General features: G+C 39.3%; 1 protein-coding gene across 5 annotated transcripts in view; it reads left to right on the top strand.

The window, feature by feature from the left end:
* Brip1 (BRCA1 interacting protein C-terminal helicase 1) overlaps nt 1-17358 on the top strand; it is a 140867-nt gene that overhangs the window by 14928 nt on the left and 108581 nt on the right. For all 5 annotated transcript variants that reach the window (XM_031351260.1, XM_031351261.1, XM_031351257.1 and 2 more), the window contains exon 6: nt 937-1053. In XM_031351260.1, coding sequence (XP_031207120.1) covers nt 937-1053 — 117 coding nt within the window. The remainder of the gene's footprint in view (nt 1-936; nt 1054-17358) is intronic.

Below are 17358 nucleotides of genomic sequence, written 5' to 3'. Positions count from 1 at the left end.
TTAAGCATGCAACACCACAGGCCTGGCTACTTACTTTTTAAGATCAATACACAATAAGGCATGCATATTTCTTTCTTTCTTTTTTTTTTTTGGTTTTTCGAGACAGGGTTTCTCTTGTGTAGCTCTGGCTATCCTGGAACTCACTCTGTAGACCAGGCTGGCCTTGAATTCAGAAATCCACCTGCCTCTACCTCCCAAGTGCTGGGATTAAAGGCATGCACCACCACTGCCCAGTGAGGCATGCATATTTCTAAAACTTATTTAAAGACCTGAATTACCAGGTACTTCATATGGAATGTACTTTTTTCCCCCTGATATTTATTTGTTTATTTATTGCTCGTGGAATGTACTTGTAGAGAGATACAGTCTTCTTGAAATGTATGCCACCGACGTAGAGAGATTGGGAATTTAATATGCTTAGTTATAAATATAAAAGGGATTATTAATTAATATGTCACTTGGATGTAAATGATTTAGTACTTTCTGGTGGATATATATAAATTGCTTGTGTTCTAGTTGTACATAGTTTAAATATGTAGCAATATTTTCTAGAATTAAATCTTTTTTTTTAAAGTATAAACTAGCTTATTTTTGTAAAAGTGTCAATTATAAATGGAGCTGGAATCTAGAATGTGGCTGTATTATTAATATATTTTCCAATTAGGTATGTGCTTGGACTTTGCTATAATGCTGTAGTTAATGTTTACATGGTATGACTTTTATAGAAAGATCGTTGTATTGCTGTAATTTTTGCATGTTAATAGTTAAGACCCAGAATATATAGTTGTTCCTATATATTCTTGACCTAAATGGTGGCGTGAGGTTTATTTGTTTGGTTTTTAAGATTTTGTTATTACTGTGTAGAAATAGCTTTTTGGAAGAAGGACTGTAGAAAATTTCACAGCAAAGCTGTTCTTCATTTGGTTCTGTGTACAGATAAGAAAACGTCATTGTTTGGAAAAGGATGTCCACCATATAGATGCACGTCTAGCTTCGGAAAGGAGAGGAAATCCTGAGTCTCCCGTAAGAAAGACAAGCTCCTCTTTCCAAAATGTATGTATTTTTGCCATTGCTTAGTTTAAAGAAGGAAAATAGGGAGTTTTCTAAATCTGTTTTTGAAAGTAGAGAAGGAATGGTGTGTCTTGAATAGTAGAAGAGCTCCTAGTCCTAAACACTGCTGCCCGTTTGTGGTCACGAATGTGTGAGATGTAAACCCTTTTCCTTTCTGTGCTGCGGTTTCTTGTGTATACAGTGAGTAAAAGGGCTTTCTAAAGGGTATCAGGAAGGTCTCATTCCTACTGTTCTTTTATCTCTGTCTGTCTATCTCTGTCTCTCTCTCTCAGTGTGTGTGTGTGTGTGTGTGTGTGTGTGTGTGTGTGTGTGTGTATTGCTAGAGGTCAAAGCCAGGTGTCTTCTATTGCTCTTAATTACAAAAATTACGTTTATCCACCTGTCTATTTATTTGTTGGGTGGGAGTACACATATGTTGCTTCAAGCATGTGGGGGGTTCTCTCTTTCTATTGTGTGGGTTCCCAAGATTGGATGCAGAAAGATGGCATCAGAGCCTCTGGAATTGCAGTTGGAGATAGTTGTTAGCGACCGTTCGTGTCCTGGGAATTGAATCTGAGTCCTCTAGAAGAGCAGCCGGTGCTCCTAACCACTGAGCTATCTCTTGTTCTATTTCTATTGTTTTTTGTTGTTTTCAAGACAGGGTTTCTCTGTATAGCCCTAGCTGTCCTGGAACTCACTCTGTAGACCAGGCTGGCCTCGAACTCAGAAATCCGCCTGCCTCTGCCTCCCAAGTGCTGGGATTAAAGGCATGCACCACCACTGCCTGGCTCTTTCTAGTTTTTAATACTTTTTGTTTTTATTATTTATATTTTTTGTTAACCTAGGTTTGCTTGAACTTACTGTGTAGTCCAGCCCTGCCCCTAACTTGTGATCCATTTCCTTGAGGAGCTTGAGTTAAACATAACTCTTCTCTGTGTATATATCCGGGGTTATATTTTTTAAACCCTTAGTACAGTACTTAGCTTTCCCATTTGCTAAATGTTACAGATACAAGTGTCTGTCACATGAGGCAGGTTCAAGGATTAAATCATTACGGAGATGTTGGTGTATTTTAGAACTAAAGCAATATATAGAAGAAATAGTAGCAACAATGTGCAGATTGAATAACTATTATCTGAAATTGTTGGGATCAGAATTTTAAGGAGTTTATTTATTTTTCAGCTTTTAGATGTTTCTTTTTTAAATTTATTTTTTATTTTATGTACATTGATGTTTTGCTTGCATGTATGTCTGTGTGAGGACATGATCTTAGAGTTACAGACAGATGTGAGCTGCCATGTGGTTGCTGGGAACTGAATCCCAGACCTCTGGAGCAGCAGCCAGTGCTTTTAGCCACGGAGCCATCTCTCCAGCCCTGTCTTTCTTAATATATATAGACTGGATATTCCTTTTCTATCTGGAATGCTTGGTACTGAAGATGCTTCACATTTTTTTGGTTTTCCTCATTTTGGGATACTTACATAGACTTTGTGTGATAAGATGTCTTAGTAACGAGACCCAAGTCTGTAATCATGTAATCACACAGTATATAGACATAAACCCAGGGTAAACACCTATATTTTCCATTGTTTTTGTTTTGATAGTGGCATACCACATGGATCAGGTGTGGGGTTTACTATATTTAATGCTGGGTCAATGCTCATAAAAATGCTAAGAACATATGCTTCTGTTGTAAGATTTGTTCTAATAACTGCTCTAAGTTTGTAATAAAAATCATGAATATATAAAATAGTTTTATGTATTTTCTGAAGGGCTAGGAAAATATGCACAAACTTTTAAATTTAATTTTATGTATATGAATGCCTTGTCTACATGTATATCTATGCATCTCATGTATGACTTGTGTCTATGGAGGCCATAAGAGGGCATCCAATTTTTTTTTGTTGTTTTGTTTTGTTTTGTTTTTCGAGACAGGGTTTCTCTGAGTAGCCCCGGCTGTCCTGGAACTCACTCTGTAGACCAGGCTGGCCTCGAACTCAGAAATCCTCCTGGCTCTGCCTCCCAAGTGCTGGGATTAAAGGCATGCACCACCACTGCCTGGCAGATTTTCTAAAGCTATAATTGCAGATGCAGATGGCACCATGTGGATGCTGGGAACCCTCCTGGAAAAGCAGCCACAGCTCTTAAGTGCTGAGCCATCTCTCCAGCCCAGTGCCACAGATTCTTGAGTTAAAAAATAATCTATATTTTTTAATTTTTTAAAATTTTTTTTGGTTTTTTGAGACAGGGTTTCTCTGAGTAGCCTGGCTGTCCTGGAACTCACTCTGTAGATCAGGCTGGCCTCAAACTCAGAAATCCGCCTGCCTCTGCCTCCCAAGTGCTGGGGTTAAAGGCGTGCACCACCACTGCCCGGCCTTATTTTTTTATTCTTGATAGAGAAGCAATCACTATAAAATAGTCATAGTGAATGTGTATGCTTTCCTTTCTTTTCTTTTTTAAGAGTTATTTATATATTTTATGTATGCGAGTACACTGTAGCTTACAGATGGTTGTGAGCCTTGATGTGGTTGTTGGGAATTTTTAGGACCTCTGCTCGCTCCTGTCAACCTCGCTCAATCTGGTCAGCCCCACTCGCTCAGTCCCTGCTTCCTCTGGCCCAAAGATCTCATTATGGGTGGTTGTGAGCCAGCATGTGCTTGCTGGGATTTGAATTCAGGACCTTTGGAAGAGCAGTCAGTGCTCTTACCCGCTGAGCCATCTCGCCTGCCCGTGTGTGTTTTCTTATTTGTACTTTAGAAAAATTTTAATGTTGGCGAATACTTCCTGCTATTTGTCATGAAGTAGTGCATGGAGTTTTTCAGAGAATTAAGATTAATAATATCCATGGATATAAAAGACTACTACTACTAACGGTATTAGAAGTAGAAATAGATGACTTTCTTGTAAAAATGAAATGCTGGGTAAGGACGGTTTTTCCTTTTAGGACCTTACTTTATTATAGTACTGTAATATATTTTAGTATTTTCAAATACAAATATGAAAATATTTTCTATAGATTTTTGAATAAGTGATTTATATGGATTTAGAATAAAAACATGTTTCATGCATATTTATTTATTAATATTTACTATATAGCAGGTCTTTAAATTTTTATCCTTTACTTTATGTGTACCAGTGTTTCGCCTGCATGCATATCTGTATACCATGTGTGTTTCTTCCTGGTGTCTGCAGAGTTTAGAAGGTGTACCAGATCCTTTGGAACTTGAGCCACAGACAGTTGTCCGCCACCATGTGGGTGCTAGGAACCTAACCTGGGTCCTCTGCAAGAGCAGCTAGTGCTCTCAACTCCTGGGCTGTTGCTTCAGCCCTATATAATAATTTTTGAAGTTGGTTTATCATTAAATCTTTTTTGTAAAGTAGAAAAATAAAGTCCTAGTTTGGAACTTTACATGTTAAAAGATTATATGCCTTATATTTCATCTGTCATATTTTAAATTGTCAATTGCTATTGCATGCATGTATGATGTTGGGTATGCCCATGATATAGAACATGCCCGACATTAGAGGACAGATTTATGGGCTCAGTTAAGTACTTCTATTTTTATGTGGATTCTGGGCTCAATCTTAGGTTGTCAGGCTTGTTACTCCGTGAGACTTTTAACTATTGAGCCATCTCACCAGCCCTTGTCTGTCTTTTTTTGTTTAATTTTTATTTATGTATATATGTATGCTGATTGTGTTCAGGTGCCTGTAGAAGATAGAAGAGAACACAGACTATAGGCAAATTTGAGCCATCCAATGTGAATTCTGGAAACCGAACTCAGATCCCTGCAAGAGCATAGTCACTAAGCCATCTTTCCAGCTCTTAGTTTGCATATTTTAATGTATACATCTAAGTATTTTTATGTGCTTGAGGTCAGTTCTTTATCTTATTATATTCAGTCCTGTATAGTCAGTCCTGTATATTCAGTCCTTTGTCTTATATTCAGTCCTGTATATTCAGTCCTGTGTATTCAGTCCTGTATATTCAGTCCTGTATATTCAGTCCTGTATGTTCAGTCCTGTATGTTCAGTCCTGTATATTCAGTCCTTTGTCTTATATTCAGTCCTGTATATTCAGTCCTGTATGTTCAGTCCTGTATATTCAGTCCTGTATATTCAGTCCTGTATATTCAGTCCTGTATGTTCAGTCCTGTATGTTCAGTCCTGTATATTCAGTCCTGTATGTTCAGTCCTGTATATTCAGTTCTGTATATTCAGTCCTTTGTCTTATATTCAGTCCTGTATATTCAGTCCTGTATGTTCAGTCCTGTATGTTCAGTCCTTTGTCTTATATTCAGTCCTGTATATTCAGTCCTATATATTCAGTCCTGTATATTCAGTTCTGTATGTTCAGTCCTTTGTCTTATATTCAGTCCTGTATATTCAACGCTTTACTGTTTGACTCAGTAGCAAGCTACAGCTTAGCCTCTAGCTTCAATGTCGCCAGGAATGACCTTGAACTTTGATCTTTCCTGGGAAATGCTGGAATCACACACATGTGTCAGTAAGCCTAGTTTATGTGGCCTGGGCTGTGTTTATTGAACTGTACAGAAAAAGTGATACGGGAAAGGAATGAGGGATTCTTTTTTTTTTTTTGTTTTTTTTTTTTTTTTTTTTTTTTTTTTTTTTTTTTTTTTTTCGAGACAGGGTTTCTCTGTATAGCCCTGGCTGTCCTGGAACTCACTCTGGAGACCAGGCTGGCCTCGAACTCAGAAATCCGCCTGCCTCTGCCTCCCAAGTGCTGGGATTAAAGGCGTGCGCCACCACCGCCCGGCTGGAATGAGGGATTCTTACAGAAATCTTGAACAGAAGTTCACAGGGAGACGGGAAGAAGGGAGAAAACAAAGAAAATAATTTGTTACCTACATCTGGTTCACTGAACATTGTAGATTGACTTTTTCATAAAGCAGAATAAACACAGATTTCTTTTTAAAGATTTACTATTTATTTTTATGTATATATGTATCTCTGTGTATATGTGCACATGTGTGCTGGTGCCTGTGGAATTCAGAAGACGGTATAAGATCCCCTAGGATTGGAGTTAACAAGAGGTTGTGAGGTGCTCTACATAGGCAGGGAACTGAAGTAAGGTCCTCTGCAAGAGCAACAAGTGCTCAAAACCTCTGAGCCATCTAAGAAAAAGAACAGAGAGAGGCAGAGGGCTCTAAGTTCTTTTCCTGTTGTTGTTGTTATTGTTAATAATTTTATGTGGGAGCTGGTGAGATGGCTTAGTGGGTAAGAGCACTGACTGCTCTACCAAAGGTCCTGAGTTCGGATCCCAGCAACCACATGGTGGCTTACAACCACCCGTGATGAGATCTGACGCCCTCTTCTGGTGTGTCTGAAGACAGCTACAGTGAACTACGCCGGAGCGAGTGGGGCCGGAGGGAGCAGGGCAGGCAGAGGTCCTGAGTTCAATTCCCAGCAGCTACACACATGATGGTTCATGGCCATCTGTACAGCTACAGTGTACACTCATACCCATAAAATAAATAAAATAAACCTTTAAAAAATAATTTTATGTATATGAGTGTTTTGTCTTCATCTATATATAGATATATGTGCACCATGTGTGTGCAGTGCCCATAGGGATTATCATCTGATCCCCTTAAACTAGCGTTAGAGTCAACTGAGAACTGCAATGAGGTTGCTGGCAATCTAACTTGGATTCTCTGGAAAAGAACCATGTACTTTTTAACTTCTGACTGATCTCTTGAGCCCCTATTCTTTTCTTTTTAATTGTCCTTGTTTTGTTTTGTTTTGTTTGTTTGAGACAGGTTTCACACATCTCAGGCTGGCCTTCAGCTCCTTATGTAACTTAACAGTGACCTTGAACTTCACATGCCTCCAACTCCTGAGTGCCGGGTCTTACGGGTGTGTGCCACCATACTTGGCTTTTAGATTCCTTTCTTTTTTTTTTTTCTTTTTCCAGAGCTGAGGACCGAACCCAGGGCCTTGCGCTTGCTAGGCAAGCGCTCTACCACTGAGCTAAATCCCCAACCCCTTAGATTCCTTTCTTATGATCTAGTGAGGCTGCAGTCTTCACATGGTCAGAACCTTGACAAGAGAAACAGTGTTCTGGGGAATATAATGTTAATTTATTACTGCTTTGTTCAAGCATTTATAGTCATTTTCTTAGGAATTGATTTATATTTTCAAGTAAATCTTTATAATGAGTAAAGTATTATTACAGACATGTTTTACACTGATTCCAGTGTTTTTATTTATTAAACAAATGTTAGAATCAAATTCTATTTGAGTTAGTGTAGCAAGCAGTAGTAACATTTTCGGTCAGTGTAGGAGGGCTGTAGGTCCAGCAGAGGGCGCTGTTGACCTTTGCCAAAAGCCAATGCCATGGAGCCCTGGGGCTCTCCCCACCCCCTTTGATGTTTCCTGTACCCTTGCCCCTCCCTTCTTTCTATATCCTATGTCTTGTTCTACTTTAAAGGTATCCTAGAATCTAATGAGAAAAGTGACCAGTTTTCTCTGAAAGTGTTTATAAGTCATTTTTTAAATTTTAATTAAAAATCACTAGCTAGCTGTATTATAACTGCATATGCATGGTGTTACTTGTTTATATGACGATGTTTATTATGTGCTAGGACATGTCTCTAAGTTGTTTAGAAATGTTAATTCACTTAGAAAATACAGATTTATGTGAGTGAATTTTTATTGATTATATTAATTTATCTTTGTGCTTAGTTTCAAAATCAAACAAAAGTATTTGATTTAGTTATTTTATCAGTCTTATGGGGAAGGTATTGTTTCCCTTAGTTCTACAAGAGAAAATTGAGGTACAGTCTTAAGTAACTGGTTCATCTCCTAAGTCTGTTGAGAGGCCAGATTAGAATGGTTAAACTCCTGCAGAGTTGGGATAAGAGGCAGTTCATATTTGTGCTGTAACAGGTTATACGTTGTGTGCAGAACTCGTAAGTGTTGCTTCAAGATAGTTTCTTATTTAGTTTCCCAGCATCCTGTGTGTTTTCTTTACAGTGGTTTTGAAAGCTCCCTGTCATTGGGATATTTAACTGCCTTGTTTGCTTTGTTGGCAAGTTACAATATCTGTTTTTCACATGTTTTATGCCCAGCTTTTAGTACAGAGTCTGTACTTAGACTCACATGGTTCTCAAATAAAGTAAATGAAAAAAAAAAGACCAAAGTTAAAAAACCCCACGATTCTCTATTATTTGTAGCTTATAAAAAGATATGTTTGAACTTGAACTCATAGAGATCCACCTGCACCTGCCCCCCAAGTGCACGAGCCACACTGCTTAGCCATTAAAATATCTTTAATTCAGGCCTATAATCTCACCAGTTAGCAGGCTGAAGCAGGAGGATTATGAACGGAAGGCCAACCTGGGGGCTTCATAGCTAGTTTGAAGACAGTAGAATAAAAAAAAGGCAGCAGATAGAACCAACTGGTCTTTAGTTGTCAGTCTGTGAGTTAGAGAGAGCTGATCACAGTACATGTGTGGCAGCTAGAGAATAGCTTTTTTTATTATTTTGTCTTAGGTGTGTGGGTGCCTTGTCTACATGTATTCCTGTGTGCTGCCTGTGTGGGTGGTGCCGCAGAAGCCCAACTGTCTCTTTCAGTATTTAATGTGTGAGGGTAGGCTCTAACTACATGTTTTTTAAGTAGAAATCTGGTTTTCCCAGGATCATTTAAAGAATAATCCCTCTTTAAATTTTTTGCTCTTTTAAGTTGTTATATATATTTGGATTGGTTTCTGGACTCTCGCAATGTGTATGTATATAGTAAAAACCAAAGAGCCCCACCTAAGACTTTCAGTATTTACTGGAAATAAATGATTCAAACAAAAGCAAGAGGCCCTTCCCTGGGTGTGCTCTTTGCTCAGTTTTACTCCTAAGCCAGCAACTTCCAGGCCTTTTACTTGTCTATTCTGATATTCATCTTTTTTCAGAATATGCTTGTTTTGCTTTTCTCTTCAGTTATTAGTTTTGTATACTTTTCCTTTCCGTTTCCTCATTACTTTTCTCCTGAGCCTTCCAGTACTTGGTGTTTTGTTATTATAATTCTAATACCACTTAAGTTTGATTAGCATCTCCTCAAACCATGATTTTTTTTTTTATGGTTTATCATTTTCCTCATTTTCTGAATACTTGTAATCATCCCCAAACTGTTAGAGCTTAAAATCTGTTAATTTCTTCAAATAAATTATCAAGAATGTTTGTATTTTTAGACTTTCAGTATTTACTGGAAATAATGAGAAATGCTTTTTGAAATTGAATTTTTTTTTTTTTTAAATTGAGACAATGTCTCACTGGGCCTTGATCTCAAAATCACAGAGATCCTTTTGCCTCTCTCAAGTGCTGGGACTAGAGTGTACCACCACACCCCACCTGAACTAATTTCTGTATTTAAAAAATGTTAGGAATGTGCATGTGAATTCTGGTACCGAAGGCCAGAAGAGAGTGTTGGACCCCCTGCTGCTGGAGTTACAGGCAGTTGGGAGCCCCTGGCGTGGGTGTTTGGAATCCAACCCGGGTCCTTTGCAAGAGCAGTGCATGTTCTTAGCTGTTGAGTTATTGTTACATCTACTTATCTATGTTTGTGAGTGTGCTGTGCTTGGCTTAGATATCTTTACCCAGGGAGCCATCTTGGTGGTCCAGAAGTTTGTAAATTTTTGCCTTTTTTTAAAAAAAAAATGTATGAGTTCTCTGTCTGCATATACACCAGCTTTCCAGAAGAGAGGGCATCAGATCCCATTACAGATGGTTGTGAGCCACCATGTGGATGCTGGGAATTGAACTCAGGACTTCTGGAAGAGCAGCCAGTGTTCTTAACTGCTGAGCCATCTTCACCAGCCCAGAATTTTGTATTTTTAATGATTTTTTTTCTGAATACAAAAGTTTTATCTATTTATTAAGGAGAATTTGGAAACTGTCAAAACATGAAAAAGTTATTAACATTAATCCTTAATTCAGCTATTTCTTTTTTCATCCCCTGATGTTTTGCCTGCTCTCTGTGTGTACTTGTGTACATGTGTAGGAACATACACATAACTGTCCATTGCTGTGGGACAAACTGAACATTTATTTAGCTTACTTTTGGGAACTGTGTTTTGGCTGGATCTCAGCTGTGCTAATGTTAGCTGACCTTCTGTGTTATGACCAGTGGGTCATAAGTCCAGCCTCAGTTCAAGGAGCTCGTTGGTGGTTGGCTGGGACATTATATGGGTGGCTGGCCTTGTCTCGATGGCTCTATCTCCTTAGTGGTCATAAGTTTCAAGAGAAGCAAGAAAACAAACCACACAATGCAAGTGCTTTTTGAGTCTCTGTTGAGTTTTCTAATGTCAGCAAATACAAATCATAAGACAGACATAAGGGGTGGGTTTTATTGTTTTGTAAGAAGAGTTGAATAATATTGAGAAAGCACCAGGAATTTGTGGTATTTTTTTGCATTTTAGTATATATAAAATATGTACTGCTTTCATAAAATTTATAATTCATAGCTTTTTAAAAATTCAAGTTTGTTATGGTTATAGTAAAGATTTAGTTCTGATTTTTTACTAGCTTACTTTGACACATGGATTTTGATATAATTTTTGTATGTGCCAGTAGCTGTGACATGATAACCTCTTAGGTAGTTATACCTTGTACCTGTTGCTATAGAGATATTTTTTCTTTTGTTAACTGGTTGTGCGTATGTGTTTTGGAAGAGTTTGGAATCTACTTAGATCTGTTATACTTTGGTCTTCATCCACAGAGTTGGGGGCCAAACATAGTGCTATACTTAATACCAGCACTTGGGAGTTCCAGGCCAACCTGGCATATAGTGAGACTGTCTCAAACAGAGCAATAGAGAATAAAAGGAGTTGAATAGGCTCTACAGCTCATAAAACCTAGAGTCTTCATTCTTTGCCCTTCAGAGAAAATATTGCCAACTCTTGTTCCAGCTTATTTCAGTCTTAGTTATTGAAGCCAGAAGTTATTTCAGAGATCTGCCTGACTCTACCTTTTGAATGCTTGGCTTAAAAGGTGTGTGCCACCAAGTGTGTTAAGGTAGATTTTTTTTTTTTTAAGATTTATTTATTTATTATATGTAAGTACACTGTAGCTGTCTTCAGACACACCAGAAGAGGGTGTCAGATCTCGTTATACTGTCGCTGTATAGATTGTTGTGAGCCACCATGTGATTGCTGGGATTTGAACTCAGGATCTCCAGACGAGCAGTCAGTGCTTTTAACCGCTGAGCCATGTCTCTCTTTTTTTAAGATTTAGTTTTTATTCCAGTTTATTTATGTGTCTGTGTGAATGTATGCCATGTGTAAGCATGTGTCTGTGGAGGCTAGAAGAGGGAGTCAGATCTCTGGAGCTGGACTTAGAGGCAGTTGTGAAAAGCACAGCATGGGTGTTAGTGATCAAACTTGTGTCCTGTGGAATAGCAGAAAGCAGTGTTCATGCTTGAGCCACCTCTCTAACTCAAGATGCAAATTTTTGCAAAAAACTTAGGGGAAGACCAAAGGCTAAGATCCAGGATAAGGAAGGAATTTCTCTTGGTCAGCAAAGGCAGATCTTTGCTGGAGAATAACTGTAATTTGACCAAAAGCACTTTTTGTTCGATTTTTTGTGGAGACTTTATGGTCGTATACCACTTATAAGAAGAATGAGCTTATGACAAAGATGCTTAAGTTGGCTGTCCTAAAATCTTATAATATACACGAAGATGACAATATCAGTCACCTTGGTTGAGGGTGCCCTTCTTTATGGCCAGTGACTTTGACAGACGTATGGACAATCTTATCTGACTTACTGCTTCAGTGAACCAGAAGACAAGTGAATGTGTGTGAGTTAATAAAGGCCATGAAAGACAAGGAAACAAAACAGGACAACAGATGGATTCAGTGTTTGCAGGGCATAGTGTGGGAGGGAAAATGGCACACCTCGTGCTATATCTCTTCAGCTATGATACATCTTTCCTAAGTGTACCCACATTACCCCAAACCAGCACACCCACAAAGGCTAATAAACTGGCAGGTGGAGGGGTGGTGCACATTGTCAGATTCCTCCTGAGATTCAACATGCGGCCAAGAGCCTATTGCATCACTCCCTGTTTTCTTCTCTGTGTGGCACACACATTTGTCGTTGTTGGAAATGTCTGAAAAAGCCTGGAAATATTCCTGTGAGTCACGGTGATAAGCAGAAAAGGAAGCATTCACACCCATAGCATGACGACTGAGGCTGTTGGAGAGTCAAGTGGTGGTAGAATGACTGCTGCCTGAGAAGGGAGGAGAGATAAACTGTTGAAGTTCTGTTACATAAGGAAAAGCACTCCATGAAGCTAACATGCAGGTCTTGATCGTGTAGTAAAGGTATCTACCTCTGTTAGTGTGGACACACCACTCAGAGGTGTGCTCATGGTGAAAGCAACAAAGATGTCCTGACAAACTCCAATACTGAAAGAAGCAGTATTCAATAGGGTGGCTTAAGAAAGAACAAGATTTTAAGAGTTCAAAGTTTTGTGATAAGCGCATCTGCTGAGCATCGTTTTTTGATGATTAAAATTTGACACCAGAACGAGTCTATAAATGCTGATGACACATATTTACAGCCAATAACACAACCTTTATAGGGTCCAAGAGTACCTAGGACAACTCAGCTGGATGGTGCCAATGCACTTGCTGTGACAGGCAATAGCGTATGTCCATGCTGTTTAAAGGAGTGAATTTCTTCCCAGTCTATTGTTTCAACAAAAAGACACAGATCACCAGGGATATCTTTCTTGACTATTTTCACAAACATGCATTTCAGTGGTTTGTGTTCAGTGTAGGAAAGCTAGCTAGGATAACAACTGGCTCCTTCAGTTAATTAAACTACACTTAGTTATACTAATTACTTTTCAAGTGCTCTGTGTTCTTATCTGGGCAATGGCAAGTCCGTTGACTATTCAGATATCAGATCATCTATCATTAGAGAAAATTCTGTTGGGGAAGGCACTGTGTTAGAGGTTTGTGTGTAGATGATGGCAACTAACTTTCACTGTCTATGACAGAGGCAAAACAGTTTTGTGTGTTGTGTGTATGCATGTGTGCACCTGCAGATGTGTGTGCATGTGTGTATCATTTATCTGATGTCATCCACCTTGATTATTGAGACAGAGTGTCTTCATTGTCTTGGAGTGTTCAGTTTGGCCAGGCTGGCTGCTTAATGAATCCTAGTGATCATGTTTTCCTCATCCCAGAACCGGGATTGTATGTGCACTTCAGCTTTATTCTGTGGGCTCTAGGGGTCAGACTTATGTCCTCATGCTTGAAAATCAACTGAGCCATTTCCCCAGCCTACAAAATGACTTTGTGTAAGTTCTGTTTATAGCATTTTGGTCAGTGTGTACAAGATGAATTGATAGTATCATATTGCTTTCATATTTAATTTAAAATGATTCATTGAAAAAGTCTGAAAAATACCCAAATGGGCCTTTTAGAGAGACTCAGCAGTTAAGAGCCCTTGCTATCCTTGCAGGGAATGCAGGTTCCATTCTCATTACCTACATGGAAGCTCACAACTGCTTGTGACTTCAGTTCCAGGAGATCTGATGCCCTCTTCTGTTCTCTGCAAGCTTCTGCATGTGCAGTGGTATACATACGTATATGCAGGTAAAAACACTCAGACAGAAATTAAAAAAAATAGTACCCAAATATTATAAAGTAGAAAATAAAAATCACTTCCAGTCTTGAGGGGTAGTATTTTTAAGTACTTTTGAAATGGACAGGTGTACATATCATAAATGTACGCTTTGTTCAACAGTATACAACTAAATATAGTGTGTCTTTTTATCGTTATTTCTCTTTCCATGTTCTTTCTCATGCCTTGTTTGAATTTTCCTATACTTTGATAGGTTTTGAGCGTGTCCCGCCTGTGCTAAGCAAGCACTGATCTAAATCCCGGCCTTGATTGTTGGCTCTACATTCAAGGTGGACTCAGAGCTAGGTTTCTTATATGTGTCAGGATGCATGTGAGACACTTTGTCTTATCATTGCTTTGTATTGTTTTGAGGTCAGATCTCACTGTGTAGTCTAGGCTTGCCTAGAACTTACTTTGTGACCCAGGCTGGCTTCAAACTTGATGTTTCTGTCGTAGCTTTCCTAAGTGTCTGGAGTATAGACATGAATATTTGGCTTATTTCAACATTGTTGATGCTGAATTTAACCACTTGGTTAAAACTTTTGTAATTGCTGATTATTCCTTGGGTGACTTTTAAATGTGTTTATTTTAAAACAAGGCCTTACTATGTATGCCTGGCTGGTCTAGAACTTGCCATATGGGCCAGGTTGGCCTCTAACTCACAGTCATCAATCTATCTACCTCTGCCTCCTATGCTGGGTTTACCAGAACAGTGTGTCAGATACCCTGTAACTGGACTTATAAGTGGTCACAACCACCCAGTGTGGTTCTGGGAACCAAACTTGGGTCCTCTGCAAGAGCGGCAATTGCAATTAGCTGCTGAGCCGTCTCTCCAGTCCCACAAGTGGTCTCTGAAACTGTGTGAGTGTATTGTTCCCCAATAGCTTTTCATTTGGTAATTTCTTTGTTATTGGTGGTGGTTATTTGAGACAGTGTCTCACTATATAGCTTTGGCTGTCCTAGAACTCACGACATAATCCAAGCTGGCCTCACATTCACCTTGGATTAGATGTGTGGGTCACCAGGCCTAGCTAACCCAATGATTTTTTAAAAATAATTTATTTTTAACTTTATTTGCATTGGTGTTTTGCCTGCTGTATGTCTGTGTGAGGATGTTAGGTCCTCTGGGACTGGATTACAGATACTGTGAGCTGCCATGTGGGTGCTAGGAATTAAACTCCAGTCCTCCGGAAAATTAGCCAGTGCTTTTCTTAACCACTGAGCCATCTCTCGCTCAATGATTTTAACATCCACTCAGGCAGCTTGCCTGAGCCTCGTAATCAGTTGTGAGAGTTGCAAAGTGGTGAATTGAGAAACTCCACTTAAATTTTTCTGTAGTCCTCTGTAAGGAATTTCATTCACCCCCTCCTTTTTCATTTTCTTTTTAGATAAGATCTAAGGTATCCAGCCTGGCCCTGAATTCCTGATCATCTTGCTATTAATTCCCCAGTGCTGGGATTATAGGTGTGCACCACCATGTCTGGCTTTTTGATATCATTTCTGGCTGTGTATTCCAAGACGGCCTTGAACTTGGAATCTTTCTGTCAGTCCCCTACATGCTGGGGTTATAGGCTATGCCAGCTTTTTATTTTATTTTTTCAATAAACTTCATGAAGCCACTCAGTGTGGCTCATTGCTGTCTCAGGACTTATTGCTATAGTTGTATCTGCATATAGTGCTATCAGGAAAAGTTTTACATCATAGCAGGTAAGTCTTTGTGGTATGTTTGTTAAAGTGAGACTCCTTATTGCATGAATTTTTCTTATGTAAACTTAGATAAAAATTATCTTCCTTTGGATCTTTTTGATTAATTCTACGGAAACAAGATTTTTCAGAAACTAGGGCAACTGTGTTAAGGAATTCCCATTTACACTAGGCAAAAAAGTAAACAGTAAGTGGAGAGTAAGGTAACAAACACTTACGGTATCAAAAAACAACCGTGAAAAGGATCTGTCCTAATGTGCTAGCCCATCGCAGTTTAACATATTGCTTACAACCTTCACAATAGAATTTGAGTGACTTCAGTTACACATTCCAGGAGACTGGCAGTCTGTTACAATCAGAGTCTGAACTTTAGAGCAGGCTAATTTACAGAGATGGGATGAAGAAAGTTGTGGATTTGTATTACACACTCTCACCTGACACTGTATCTGATCCCATACCTGCTGATTGACATCTTGAATGAGCTCTTTGAAGCAAGTTCCAACTTAATTAAAACGTTTGCTTGGTTAGCAGTGATCTGTGAAAGCCTGTGATAAATATTGAATCAGGTTCACCTGCTGGTTGCTGTGAGTGGATAAACAGCTGCTTTGTGCAGTTTAATCATGAAGCTGGCAGTAGAGTACTACTGTTTAACTTTTTTTTTTTTAAAGAATGATTGAAAAGTAAAAGTTACGTCACACTATCTTATTGGAAGTGTGTGCTTATGTGAGATTTTTGTACAACAAGCATTTGGTATCTGTTTAGATGGCGTAGAAAGCAGCAAATAGTTGATAAATTTAACAGTAATCCTTCTTTTTATGCCTCACAGCTTGTATTATAATTCTATGTTAATTGGCCTTTTACTAATGGCTCTTTATATGTGTGGCTTTTTACAGTAAACCCATGGTCACACAGCCGGCCCTGGTTAAACTGAAGCAATCACAAAACTCAGGCCCTGAGTGTGAGAGAGTCTTGTAGGGAGGAGGGGTCTGCCAGGGTGAAAGGGAGATGGGGAAAAGTGGGGGACAAGAGTAACCAGGTGTGTGATGTATGTGAGTGAAATTATCAAAGAATACATTTAATAAAAACAGGGCAAGGCTGGAGAGATGGCTCAGTGGTTAAGAATGCTTCCTGGCCTTTTAGAGCTCAGTTCCCAATACCAACATCAGGCAGGTCACAATAGCCTGTAACTCCAGTTTCAAGGCCACCTTTTTCTGGCCCTCCTCAGTTGCCCACACATACATGGCATATATTCATAATCATACAGATAAAAAATAAGTCTAAAAAAGAAAAAAAGAAAATGTTTCTGTATTTTCTTTTTTGCTGTTATCTTTTTAAATTAATTATTTATTTAATCCCAAATGCTGCCCCTCTCCCCTGGTATACCTCCCTGGGACATCAATTCTCTACAGGATTAGGTGCATCCTCTCCGACTGAGGGCAGACAAGGCAGTCCTCTGTTACATATGTGCCAGGGGCCTTGGACCAGCCCTTGTGTGCTCTTTGGTTGGTGGCTTAGTCTCTGAGAACCCCTACTTTTGGTCTTCCCATGGGGTTGTCATCTTCTTTGTTACTTCACTCCTTACCCTAACTTTCCCACAGGGGTCCTCAAACTCCATCCCATGCTTGGCTATGGGTGTCTGCATCTGTCTCAGTCAGCTGCTGGTAGACCTCTCAGATGACAGCCATGCTCCTGCCTGCAAGCGCAACATGGCATCAGTAATAGTGTCAGGGATTGGTCCCTGCTCATGGGATGGATCCCAAGTTGGGCTGGTCACTGGTCAGTCATTCCTTCAGTCTCTGCTCCATCTTTGTCCCTGCATTTCTTTTAGACAGGACAAATTTTGGGTCGAATGTTTTGTGGGTGGGTTGGTATCCCAACCCCTCCACTGGGGGTCCTGTCTAGCTACTGGAGGTGGTCTCTTCAGGTTCTGTATCCCCTCTGTTGGGTATTTCGGCTAAG

Source organism: Mastomys coucha, unplaced genomic scaffold (genome assembly GCF_008632895.1).
Source record: "Mastomys coucha isolate ucsf_1 unplaced genomic scaffold, UCSF_Mcou_1 pScaffold5, whole genome shotgun sequence".
Taxonomy (NCBI): Eukaryota; Metazoa; Chordata; class Mammalia; order Rodentia; family Muridae; genus Mastomys; species Mastomys coucha.
This window is presented reverse-complemented; position numbering and strand designations above follow the sequence as displayed.